Source organism: Chelonus insularis, unplaced genomic scaffold (assembly GCF_013357705.1).
Source record: "Chelonus insularis isolate UGA/USDA-ARS -01 unplaced genomic scaffold, ASM1335770v1 contig_135_pilon, whole genome shotgun sequence".
NCBI lineage: Eukaryota > Metazoa > Arthropoda > Insecta > Hymenoptera > Braconidae > Chelonus > Chelonus insularis.
Genome location: NW_023276376.1, coordinates 986194 through 998314, shown reverse-complemented (window position 1 = coordinate 998314; position 12121 = coordinate 986194). Strand labels below are relative to the sequence as shown.

The 12121-nt window shown below is 35.3% G+C and overlaps 1 protein-coding gene across 14 annotated transcripts in view; it reads left to right on the top strand.

Moving 5' to 3' along the window:
• The window catches only part of dati (datilografo), a 48146-nt gene that overhangs the window by 30544 nt on the left and 5481 nt on the right, over positions 1–12121 (top strand). For 5 of the 14 annotated variants that reach the window (XM_035095630.1, XM_035095629.1, XM_035095620.1 and 2 more), the window contains 7 exons: positions 3702–3922; positions 10011–10170; positions 10599–10811; positions 10901–11023; positions 11159–11296; positions 11561–11755; positions 11837–12057. In XM_035095630.1, the coding sequence (XP_034951521.1) occupies positions 3702–3922; positions 10011–10170; positions 10599–10811; positions 10901–11023; positions 11159–11296; positions 11561–11755; positions 11837–12057 (1271 nt within the window). The remainder of the gene's footprint in view (positions 1–3701; positions 3923–10010; positions 10171–10598; positions 10812–10900; positions 11024–11158; positions 11297–11560; positions 11756–11836; positions 12058–12121) is intronic. The other 9 variants (XM_035095632.1, XM_035095622.1, XM_035095627.1 and 6 more) reach the window with 8 other exon arrangements.

The following is a 12121-nucleotide window of genomic DNA, read 5'->3' as shown; positions in this document are numbered from 1 at the left end:
AACTTACTTTAAATATTTTTATTATTAAATTTGATATTTTTAACTTATATCAAATTTTAAACTGATTCTTGATTTATTTCAAACAGTTCAATGAACTTTTTCTATTTTCATCAGTTTATAATGATATTATTTCTTCACGAGAAATTAGTTTCCTATTTTCATTTGACAGTTTATCTTTCAATATCAGTATATTCAAAGTATTCTTTTTTTTTATTTTAATTCATCAATAATTAAATATAAATATATTCCAAAATTTAATATACATTTTTGTGTATATTTTTTTTTTTATTAATTTTACTGTGTTAAAACAATTTTCGTTATTTTAGTTTGGCGTTAAATGGAGATAGTGTTTTTGGGTAAAACATAATGCATATTGATATTTTTAAGTGCGTAACTGATGAAGCTTTTCGCTCACAAAAATTCGATTATTTCAACTCTGTTACTCTTCTGATTTTTCAACCCTACAGCCTCTATTGTATAACTCGTTTGAATGCAACTTCAAAACTGGTTTACATGAAGTTTAAACTCGTTGCACAACCCCTTTACTTTATTCAAGCCACTAGAAAAGCAGGTTATATGTTTTTCAATCTCTAGTAAAAAAAAAAGTCTTATTTTTTGTTTATTTTAATCCAAAAAAAAAATTTAATAATGATAATAATTTTAAAAATAATAGAATGGTGAAACAATAACTGTAGACAGTTTGAATAAACAAGAGGGATTATTTGTAATAATTGTAAAGAAACAATTTTTAACGAGACTTTGTCAACCAGAAATAATTGATAAAGTTGAACTGTATGAATACATGCAGTTTGCAACATTTAAAAAACAGGAGAAATTCCAGAAATCACAGGGTTGTTTCTAGTACATAAATATAGGAATGCATATATACTGCATGAGAGTTCGGAAAGGGGTTGGAGAAATGGTGATAGTGCATTCGGAGGCGACGTAAAAGAGGGTAAAGTGTTGGAAGTGTAGATTCGGATGACTGTGTTGTATATGTGAGTGCGTGCAATTTAATGATTTTCGGCCGGAATTTCGATGACGATGGGGTCATGTGCACCAGCGGAGGTGGAGCAGGGAGAGAGACGGAGACGTAAATTTTCTAGTGCGTTCATTTGTTCGTACGAACGAAACGCGAATGCTTTATACATGGATTGCAGGGGACATTAATTTTCTGGCGCGGACGTATAGTGGGAAGCGTTGGACTCTATGGGGTAGTGGCAATAGAGGGTTGAACCTCTAAAGTGAGACAGAATTATAACGTAGGGGTGGCAAACTATGTACAGAGGTGAAAGGTAGACCAGTGTCCCGTGCGCAGGAGTACTTGCAACCACCCTCCACCAACCTCTACACTCTTTCTCTATTTTCATACCGTCATCTCCCTTCTTCCCTCGACCTCCCTATTTCCTACTCTCGAATATGCAACGGCCATCCACGTGCGTTTTTTCCTCTATCCCCAATTTCACAACTTTTTTCTGGAGATTTTGATGACCGGATCGGCAATAATGTTATTTTTTATTATTTTTACTGTTCAACATTAAAATTTTTTAGCAACACAAATTTTTGCCCATCATTTTCAAATTATCACTTTAACTTTATGATTATTTTGCACCATAAACAATACATTTTACGCTTGATAAAATTATTTTGATAATAATCCCATACAATAAAATGAAATGAAGATAATTCTTGTGCATCAACAAAATATTTCCTCTAAACATTCTCTCCATGTATGTTGCTGCATCAGTTGAAACATCCAACATGGAATATAATTCAACATTTTTTTCTTTTGTATACAGGAAACTCATAGAGTATACTTACTTTTTATAAAGTTCTATAATTGTTTCTTAATTCTTCATAAAATACTTGTAGAATATGATATTCTATTTGTTTCATTCTTTACCCAGATGACTGTTGATGAACTTCCGTCTCGTTTATTCTTATATTCCAATAAACCGTATGTTTTCCTTTCTAGCAGCAATTATAAATGAATTTAAGAAACATATATACACACATCGATTAACAAGTAAAACGTTTTACTATATATGTTTTTATATACGCAGTAACATGGTAGTTTTATTTCAAATATCGTAGACTTGATGCGTAACGCTTATTCTTATTGTAAGATACACTTTAATTGCAACCTCTAAAACATTTACTGCGACGAAGGTACTTTACATCATGAGAATAATTATCAAGTGCTTTCTTACTCCTACTTGCACATCTGTTTTTCTTAGTATACCCTTTACTACCTCTTTATTTCAATTCATCATTAATTCTTTTCCTTATTCTAAAGCGAATATCAATATGTTACAAAAAATTTATTTAATTCATTCAATTATTTCCTGTTCGGAATGATGATTCATCAAGAAAGAGAAAAAAGGATGAGTACAAGCTTTCTAGTCTCTAGAAATATAAAAATATGAGCTTAAATTCATGGAATTATTAATACATAGAAATTTTTAAACATTCAGAAGGTACTGGATGACTCTAGTTATTGCTAGATAATTCTTTTGATATTTAAGACCAATGGCAAAGGTGTAGGCAGATGAATCTGAAGGTTTCTTTCAAGCTGAAGAAGGGGAACAGTTAGAGATATCAATATCTGTTAGAATTTAGGCATTATTGGAAAGTGTTGGGTCAACTTGATAGTGTAATAACATTTCCAAGTTGGGTGGAAATAATTGAAGAGGTTTTAAGTATTGTAAGGAAAATGCTCAAGTTGATCAAAGTTTATGAAAATGAACTGCTCTATTTATCTATTGAAATTATTTTGAATATTAATTAATTGCCTTCAGAGAATAAATTTATTAATGAACTACTTATATACCTATTGTTGTTATGCACCAGATTCTGAAAATATTGAAATATTCGGATACGTAGAAGAACTCTATTAAAAAATCATTTCAAAATGATTGTTTTAAATTAAACTTTTATGATCTGCAGAACATTAAAAAAATATTTGTTACTTGCAGCGATTTAATGCTTACTACTTCATTTGATTGTATAATGATTAAATTTGTTATTCACACTCTAAAAAATTTATAGTTGGATTTACAATCCTGTGGTAATTTATCATTTGACAGAAAATATTTGAGTTTTTTTCGAACTATTAATAATAAAAGCAACTATTTATTTCTCTTACTGTACAAATATTTCTATGATAAGAAAAATGGTGTTGAATTAGTATAAAAAAATGATGAAAGTTTGCTCTGAATCAAATCTTCATGCCAGTCGATATCTAATAACAGACTTTAAAAACAACCCTCATCCCTCTATACTTTTGCCCTCATCCTTCTAAAATTTTTCTTGTGTAATAAAAGTGAATATACAAACGAGAAGGAAGGAAGGAATGGGAAAGAAAAAGATCAGGATATCCGATATCCCTCCGGTCAATCTTACGGATTTTTTTTTCATTTTATTTTTATTTATGTTCTTGCCTTCCTACTACGACTTTTATTGCATTCGAGGGCGCTGAGATTGTTCGATTAATCGGCGATTGAATAAAAGATGAAGCCAGTGATGTATTTTATAGTAAAAAGTGACTTTGTGGAATTTTTTAATTATTTATTTATAAAATTCTTGAAATATTATTGTTCTAATTATTTTAATAGCAAGTGAATATTATTTTGGAGTTATTGTTATTTGCTATCTTTTTTCTGACAAACTTAAAAAATCGGCAAATTAAATTTTAAAAAAAGTTAAAATAGCCTTTTGGCTTTTTGCAGGTGAAAGACCATATAAATGTCATCTACCAGATTGTGGACGAGCATTTATTCAATTATCGAATCTTCAACAACATTTGAGGAATCATGATGCTCAAGTGGAACGAGCGAAAAACCGTCCATTTCATTGTAATATTTGTGGAAAAGGATTTGCGACTGAATCCAGCCTCAGAACCCATACGTCGAAGGTCAGTCATGTATGTACCAAAAAAAAATCCGACGTCCGTACTTTCATACAAAAATTCTTTATAAATACGCGAACACCGGGCCAAAGAAATGACTTACCAAATTAAAAAAAAAAATTTATATATCACAAAATTTTTTATCATTTGTAAATTTAAGTTTTTATATTATTGTCAATTAATTATTGGTTCATTTAATTTAATAAATTTTTTTAATTAATTGGCTTTAAACGAGCTCGAGATTGTTTCCATGCATCTTCGGTATACGTTACTAATTTATTTCTTTGCTAAAAAAAATTACATTTACATTTAGTTTGAGGTGGTTGGGTCACGCTTTGCAATTTCTTTCTTTATTTGTTCATAATATTATCATACGTCTATTTCTTTTTTGCTAAAATATATTATTTAGGCTATTTGTGTTTTTCTTTTTCATAATACTCAATGTACAAAACACACTTTCTACATTTTCGTGTAAAGATAGACATTTTTATGTATTCAATCAAAACGCGAAATCTTTCATTTCGGGGTAGAGAAAAGGCTTAGGGAACAGAATCGTCCCGACAATCGAAAATAATCCTCATCCCCCACGATAGATATAATCGTAATAACTACCCTCGAACATTCCAAGAAAATCAATTTGTAAAATTATTACACTCACCCACATTTTTTTTTTGTTGAACATCCTGCCACTTATTTCCAAACTGCAGACAAATAATTTTCACACGAAACTTCTTCTTAAACCACCCCTAAAAAGAGACAAGATGATAATTTAAAATGACCAAAAAATTGATTAAGAATAACAGACATTAACTTTTGACGTAATATCAAAAGTCATAAAATTAATAAAAAATATTTATTAAGGCTGCTGACCGTGGGATAATCTGTGACGAATAAAACAAGCTCGTTAGGTCTCGCGCATTGTCATTAGATGCCACGTGGGGTGAGAAACATAAAGGGTTTTAAGTCTGATGCTAGAAGGGGATGTTTCAAGCCGAAGGAGACGTACAAGGAATCTATATATAAAACAAAAAAAAATAAATAAGAGAAAAGAAAGATTTAAGAAAGATGCCTTCGGGGTCTTTAATCGAATTCACCCTCCTTTCGTCCTTATGGGGTATTTTTTTGCTCTAAATTCAGTTGGTAACTGAATTTTCTTCTTCTCACACTCATTCATAAGGTTGTGGCACTGAGACTCTATCATTCCTCAACCCTTTAACACGCTTGGCACATGTCCAGATAAAAAAACGTGGGAAGGCATCTGCCAAGCATCTCTACAGTCTTTCTCATTTATCTTACTCTCGATAAGATTTTACGCCAATTTCCAATAAGTGTCTTTCAAGTGAAGGATTCGAAAAAAAAGTGTCCTATTTCAATTCTTCGAATGATAATTGCTTCGCTTAGTGAGGTTTTTCAGTTGAAGGCGTGAGAATGAAATAAAATGTCGTGTAAACGAGTTAATTTTTTTCTGTAAATATTTTCGTAACAACCCTCAAGCGGAAGGGTAGAAAAATAAATCTGTCCGTTAGCATAGCCAGGGGAATAAAGTATTGCGCCACTCACGAGCTGGTAACTGGTCCGTCCGGAGCTGTAGGTGTAATTAAAACGCTTGGTGCAAGCAGAAAAAGACGGAGAAAAAGCTGGAAAGATCAAGAGAAAAAAAAAGTCGTCTCTCTTAAGGGAGTAATAAGAAATAAAACAAAACTAGTGGATACAGTAAAGCCATCTTGCTCGTGGCTAATCGAATTTTCGCTCGGCAGATTTCTTGAAATTGTTTTTCTTATATATTTTCAACAAGATCCAACCCTTGACTTGAGGAAAAAAAATTACTTCTGTGACAGAAAAAATCATTTCTTTTATGATGAAAAATATGTAAGATGATTTGAATATTGTGTTGCTTTAAAATAATTAAAATTGTAATTAAGGAAGATCATTTTTAAATGGAGAATTATAATAAATTGGATGAATTAAGTAAATATTAAAACGAAATCGTAATAGATAGTGGCTCGAAATGATATTTTCAGAGTGTAAGGCCATGTATAAGTAGGAAAGACAAGTCTTAGGGGATGAATTAGATCCCAAACGGTTATATTTATCGTTACTTGCAGGTCTAGCGAAAAGTATAGAGGCTTAAATGCCGTGCAACACGATACAAGTAACCCTTTCCGTTGCTTTCCGGCTTTCTTTCCACGTCCACGACATCCTCTTCTCCCTTTCTCTTTCACCTTTTCTCTATATCTTACAACCCTCTAGCTGTCTTGTTCTACTTAGAAAACCCCCTCTTATTGTTAATTGCCCCACCGAGAACGCTTGGTAAAAACTCGTTAGACACCGGATTTATTTCTATCCTCTTCTTCGTCTTCCTCAACTCATCCTTCATCCTCAGGATATTTTTGCACTTGATTCCAATTTTTTATCGACAAAATAATTCACTGAATAACTATTACTTATATTTACTTGGACATTTTTTTCCCATTGAGTGGTATTAGAGCTTTGAAAAATTCTTAGGCTTAAATTCATGGGTAAAAACATCGACATTTGGCAAATATCCAAAAGTAGGGCCACTCTTTGTCTCTTTTGCAGCGTTAAAATAGAAAAGTGGGACGACCCTTTCGTGGCAGAGTCGCAGTGGAACGTATATACCTTCTGAGATACGAATCTTGGAGAAACGAGCAAGAGCTCTATTCTCAATCTCACTCATCACTTTAAAACCACATTTAATGGAACTTCATTCCTCTACAAAAGTATGTCCACAATTTCCCCAAGGTAAAAAAAAAATCATCCCTCAGCAATAAAACCGAAAAAAGCAACCATTTTGGTTAGTTTTTTTCTTAGCTCCACCTTCTCATACTTTTTCCAATGATATTTTTTCCAAACCACCCCTATGATCTGACAGAGTAATAATGAAATCATTCACGCGTCAATTCATGAGGGGTGGGATTTTTCTATTCAAAACTACCCTCAATAGTTTACCCCCACGTTTTTTATAGACCAACTAAAGGGAGTTTTTCATTTCGGTTCTCTTCTATTGGTACAAGTTGACAGAGGGGAGAATTTGCTTACTATATTCTTATTCCTGATCACCCATTCATCCCTACAGGATACACACGTTTCTTTATTACACGTCTTTTTTATTCATCTTGCTTGAACGATTATCCAACACGTTCTTCTTTACAATATAGATTAATAGGCGTAGTATTTAGGATTAAAGTCTATTAAAAGTATGGCAAAAAATTGTGACGTGACAAATTAAAGTGATGAGTAATTTAAAAATGAAATAAAAAAAAAGTAACGATGACAAAAAATTTTACTATACAATTTAAATATAACACTCCATCGAGCAAAATAAAATGTCAAAAAATGTATCGTAATAATTAGTTTATTATTACGAAGAAATACCATGGGATTTCTTGATGAAAAAAAGAAGTTTTGAACAAAGATCTTAGTATATGTTAAAAAAATAAACATGACATGATTGCAAGGTAACTGCAAGTAGAGAGAGAAAATATAAAGAGAAATATCTTTACGAAGGTTGTCTGACTCTTTGTGGCCTCGTGTATGGGCCTGAGGAAAGAAAAGAGATGACAGTAAAGAAAAAGTACGATAGAGAGAAAAAAAAAGTAACTACACTGTGTACAGAGAAAGATAAAATGGTGAAAAAATAAAATGAATAAAGTAAAAAATAAATTCAGTTGTGGCCTTGAATTGAATGAATACATGGCACTTTAGTATGAACAGAGAGCGAGAGTGTATGCTTTGGGCTTTGGGTCTTTGGTTGACCTTAATTTCCGGCGGATTGGAACGAGGGCGTGACGAAGACTCGTTGTCCCTCGGAAGAGTTCTCCAGAGAACCAATCGAGAGTGGTTTACCTTCAAAAATCACGGGTGACTTTCCCTTTCAACAGATTGACTTCTGGAATCGAAAATTTGGAAAAAAAATAATAAAGAGGAAAAAGAAATTTACTTCATTTAAAAAAAAAACATATAACTGATAAGGTGAAAATATATGTAAAGAGCCAGAGCGTCACGCATCGTAACGCATTTCGATCACACCCACTTCCTTTTTACGCCACACCCTGGGGTCCGGACTTTGAAGAGTTGTGAACAGCATATAGTAAAACTGTAGAAGTAAAACTAAAGCGATCACATGAGCATATAAAAGGAAGGAAAACTAGTGAAGAAGTTGGGTGGAATACAAAGAGGGGTTTAGATGAAGTTAACACGCACACTCAACGTACCAAGGGAAACAATTAACCGTTCGTTGATGCTCGTTAGTTGAGTATTGATCGTAGTGTTAATGACGACTTGGTAGCCCTCGACATGTCATCAAACAGTACAATGAAAAAAAAAAGGAAATAAATGAAAAGCTTTATAGAGAAATTTCATAGATTATTTACAGGTAAAACATCTTAACAACGTTTACAGTGATGAATCCGGTCACGGATAATCATAAAGTTCCCCAGGAATCACACCCACGCAGTCCCACATGCTGGGAGATGGTTTCTAGCGAGAAAAGCAAGCATGGCATAGCAAAGAAAGAGGATAGGCTTGGTATAAGAGCTCAATGTTCAGCACAAAAAGCGTGGATGCAGTAAAAAAAGGAAAAGCACAAGAAGAAACCGGTTTTTTCCAGTTGTGCCAGGTCGGGGCGTCGAACCTTCGGACCGCAGCCTCCCTCCGAGAATAACTTGCATGCGGCAAGTCTCTTTCTTCCGTCTCACTTGTACTCCTCCGCCGCTTCTTCTTCTACTTCTTCAGAGTGAAGTCATGTATACACGTTGAAACATCTCTCAACCAAGTCTTAGGTGAGCTAGGTCCGGGATTGGAGTGAGAAAAAAAGAAACATCCCAAAAGGAGTTCTGGTATGCGAAAAAAGACGTGTTGAAGTTTAAAGGAGATGTGGGGATTGGCAAGAAAAGAAACGGTAACATCGAGACCCTCAAAAGTTGGGGGTCATTGCCATCAAGTCTGGTTTTAGCTGTTTCTCCACACCCGACTCTCATTATCTCCCTTTTTCTTTTTGACTCATCAAACATCATCCTTTAAGTTACGAGATATTTTAACTTTAGGCTCCCGTTTTTATTTTTCATTCCACGATTCAACTCTTTGATAATTCTCTCACGGTAGCCTCTAAAGCGTGCGTCAATAATCGCGAGAGAGAGGTTGATGATTGATGATGATAATGACAATAAGGACGTCTGATTTGATTGTTGGTTTTATAAGTAATGGTTATAATTATATAGTTGGTTAATAACCACTTTTGCAGCCGATCATTGGATCTATGCATTGCATTAACTATCATCTTTCTATCTCTCATAAAGAATCCACTCTATTATAGACTGACAAAAACCCTTTACCAATCTCAAATAGTATAACAAGAACCAGAACAAGACAGATCAGTATATTTAGACCTTGAAAGTTCAATGTAGGCTTGGATATGCAGTAATTTAAATACATCAAATGACATTTTAAAAAATTCAACTCACAAAAAATTAATCGTTAAAAAACTGATCAATGATAGTATTCAGCTGTTTAGCTACTCGATGGATTTTATCTGCTCATCTGAATGTTGTTTCTTTGATAAGACCTCGAGACCGTAGATATCTGGCAACGCTGTGATGTCCAAGCTTCAGACCACCCACTCACAAGACTTACACAGGTCCTAAAGGTTCATTACCGATCTTTTTGCTCTGGTCTTGCTATTTACACTGGCTTCGCTTAATCCATTTTCCATTCCGAATTAGCTCCCGCGGATTCCCATCAATACCTCATTACCCTTCAAAATAAAATTCATCAATAGCAGTCCCTAAACAATAACGACATCAAGAGAAAAAATTTAGCTATCTTTTCTCTCGGTGAATAACACTATCCTTAATCCCATGCAAAGCGTAGTGAACTGGTGGCGGCAAAAACAGGAAAAGAAATGGGTAAAATGCCTTATCTTTCACACTTTGGTATCGTTCTGTTCTGTGCGCGCCTGTCCTGCTGCTTCTGGTACCAAAACACACACTCCTGGGCTCGTTTATATCGCGGTGGCTCTTCCGGTGTCCGCGAATTCCTCGGCTGCTTCTTGGCCGTCTTCTTCTGGTCACCGTCACAAAAAAAGGAGTTGCAACAGCGTGTTGTGTTCCAGCAACACGCCGGCCTCATCGGCGGGCCCAATGCAACGAGCTGTCCCATCTGTCACAAGCTCTTCCTAGGCGGTGAAGCACTAATGGAGCATATGAAGATCACCCACAAGGACCCGAATGCTTCTGGAGTTGCCAGTAAGTATCAATGAATCGTACAAGTCTCACTTTGTCTCATTGGTATTCCATTTTTTAAATTATTAACACTATTTTGAGACAAAGGGAGATGGAAATTATATAAAGGGAAGAGTAAAGTAACTCACATATTCCCGACTCGCTTTGGCGCGGGCATACGTGTCTTACTCTTTGGCATCGATACTTTTGGAGACTAACTCAAGCCACTAATCCTTGACTTGGTGCTTCAGGATTATCACGTTGTGTGTCATGAATGAATGTGGTTAACATTATAAGACAATCAGTAATTATAATCAAATGAATGATAATAAGTCAAAGGAAATTTGTGGGAATGATTGAGAAGGGAGAGTATGTATAAGATAAGCTTCTTTGTACTCTTTGGGGTGCTTTATCCTGCTTGGCATTGACCTCGACATTGTGTCGTACTATTGTTCCCCCCGCTGACTGCCCCACCTCCGTTGCCGGGGTTTACCTAGCGAAGCGAAGGACCGCCAACCATCCATGTCCAGTCTGCGGGAAGCACTACGTCAATGAAGGCAGCCTCAGAAAGCATCTTGCCTGTCATCCTGAAACTAGTCAACTCAGCACGAACCTCAGGATGTGGCCGTGTTCCGTTTGTCAAGCGGTTTACACCCACGAAAGCGGTAAGTTCAATGATTTCGACGAAAAAAGACTAAATTATATCAAAGCTAGTTTTCAATCAATGACATGTAAATTTTTTATGTTTCTTAAGGTCTTCTGAGTCATATGGAACACATGAGGATGGATCCAAAACATCAATTTGCAGCGCAGTATGTTCTAAGTCGAGCTGCTGCTGAAAGACGTGAAAGAGAGCTTCTGGCTGGTTCGAGTTTAGGTAAGGTTATCCTAAGGTCCTTCCTTCTTGGATCCCCTAGATAGATGAAAATCTCCCCTCTTATTGACGAATCCTAACTCCTGATCAATCATTAATTTACACAACGGTCTGACTGACGTTCTCTCGGCTGTTCAGGAGCGGGCTTGGGTGTGTTGACGAGTCAGTCGGGAGGACCGCAGAACTTACAGCAGCCACCAATGTGCCCCTCGCCGTCAGCTCATTCGGACAGCAGTAGTGGCAATGGAAGACTGTCTTCGGCCGGTAGTGAACCTGGTACGCTTCCTATCTCAGTTAAAATTCTATATCCTCCATCACACAATCATCCCTTATATGATGATACTCCAAACATCCAGAACATGGGGACCAGAGGGTGGGACATTATAACTCATACAATTGTAGAATTATACTCCATATTTTTATGAATATCTTCAACATTTTTCTACGATTTCAACATCACTCAATTATGATCAATATATATTTATATGTATATTAGCTTTAAGAGCTCAGTAATTTTCAAGACCTAACTCACGAGAGCAGATTTTTGTGCAGGCACCGGTTTACTGAATAATAACAACAATAACAACAACAACAATATGGCATCGCCGGGACCAAGCGGCAACAAACTTAGTGAAATGCTTAGAGCAGGAAGTCAACCTACTGCTCAACAGTATCACGATGAAATGCAGTCGCAACAACAAAGAATGGCTGTGATGGCAGCAGCCGTTCAAGCAGGTGAGTTGCAGGATAAAAGTTATTCCGTTGAATAATTAAAAAAAATAAAATTGTCTAATTCAATATTGTATACTTTGAAAGGTCTTCAAAATTCAGTATCTCCAAATCTATCTCCAGTAGATGTAGCGTCATTAGCAGCAGCGATGAGAATGGGCAATAATGGTGACATGAGTGGAAGTGCTCAAGGATCGACAGGTCCTCAACAACAAGGTGTTCAAACTGGTAATTCTGAACAAGCGCTAAGGATGCATCAAGCTGAAGCATTACTACGATCTCAAGCAGAAGCTGCACTAAGACTCGCGGTAACTTGCGTTAAACAACTACTAAAAATTCAATTGAAATCGTAACGTACTATTGTTGATAATG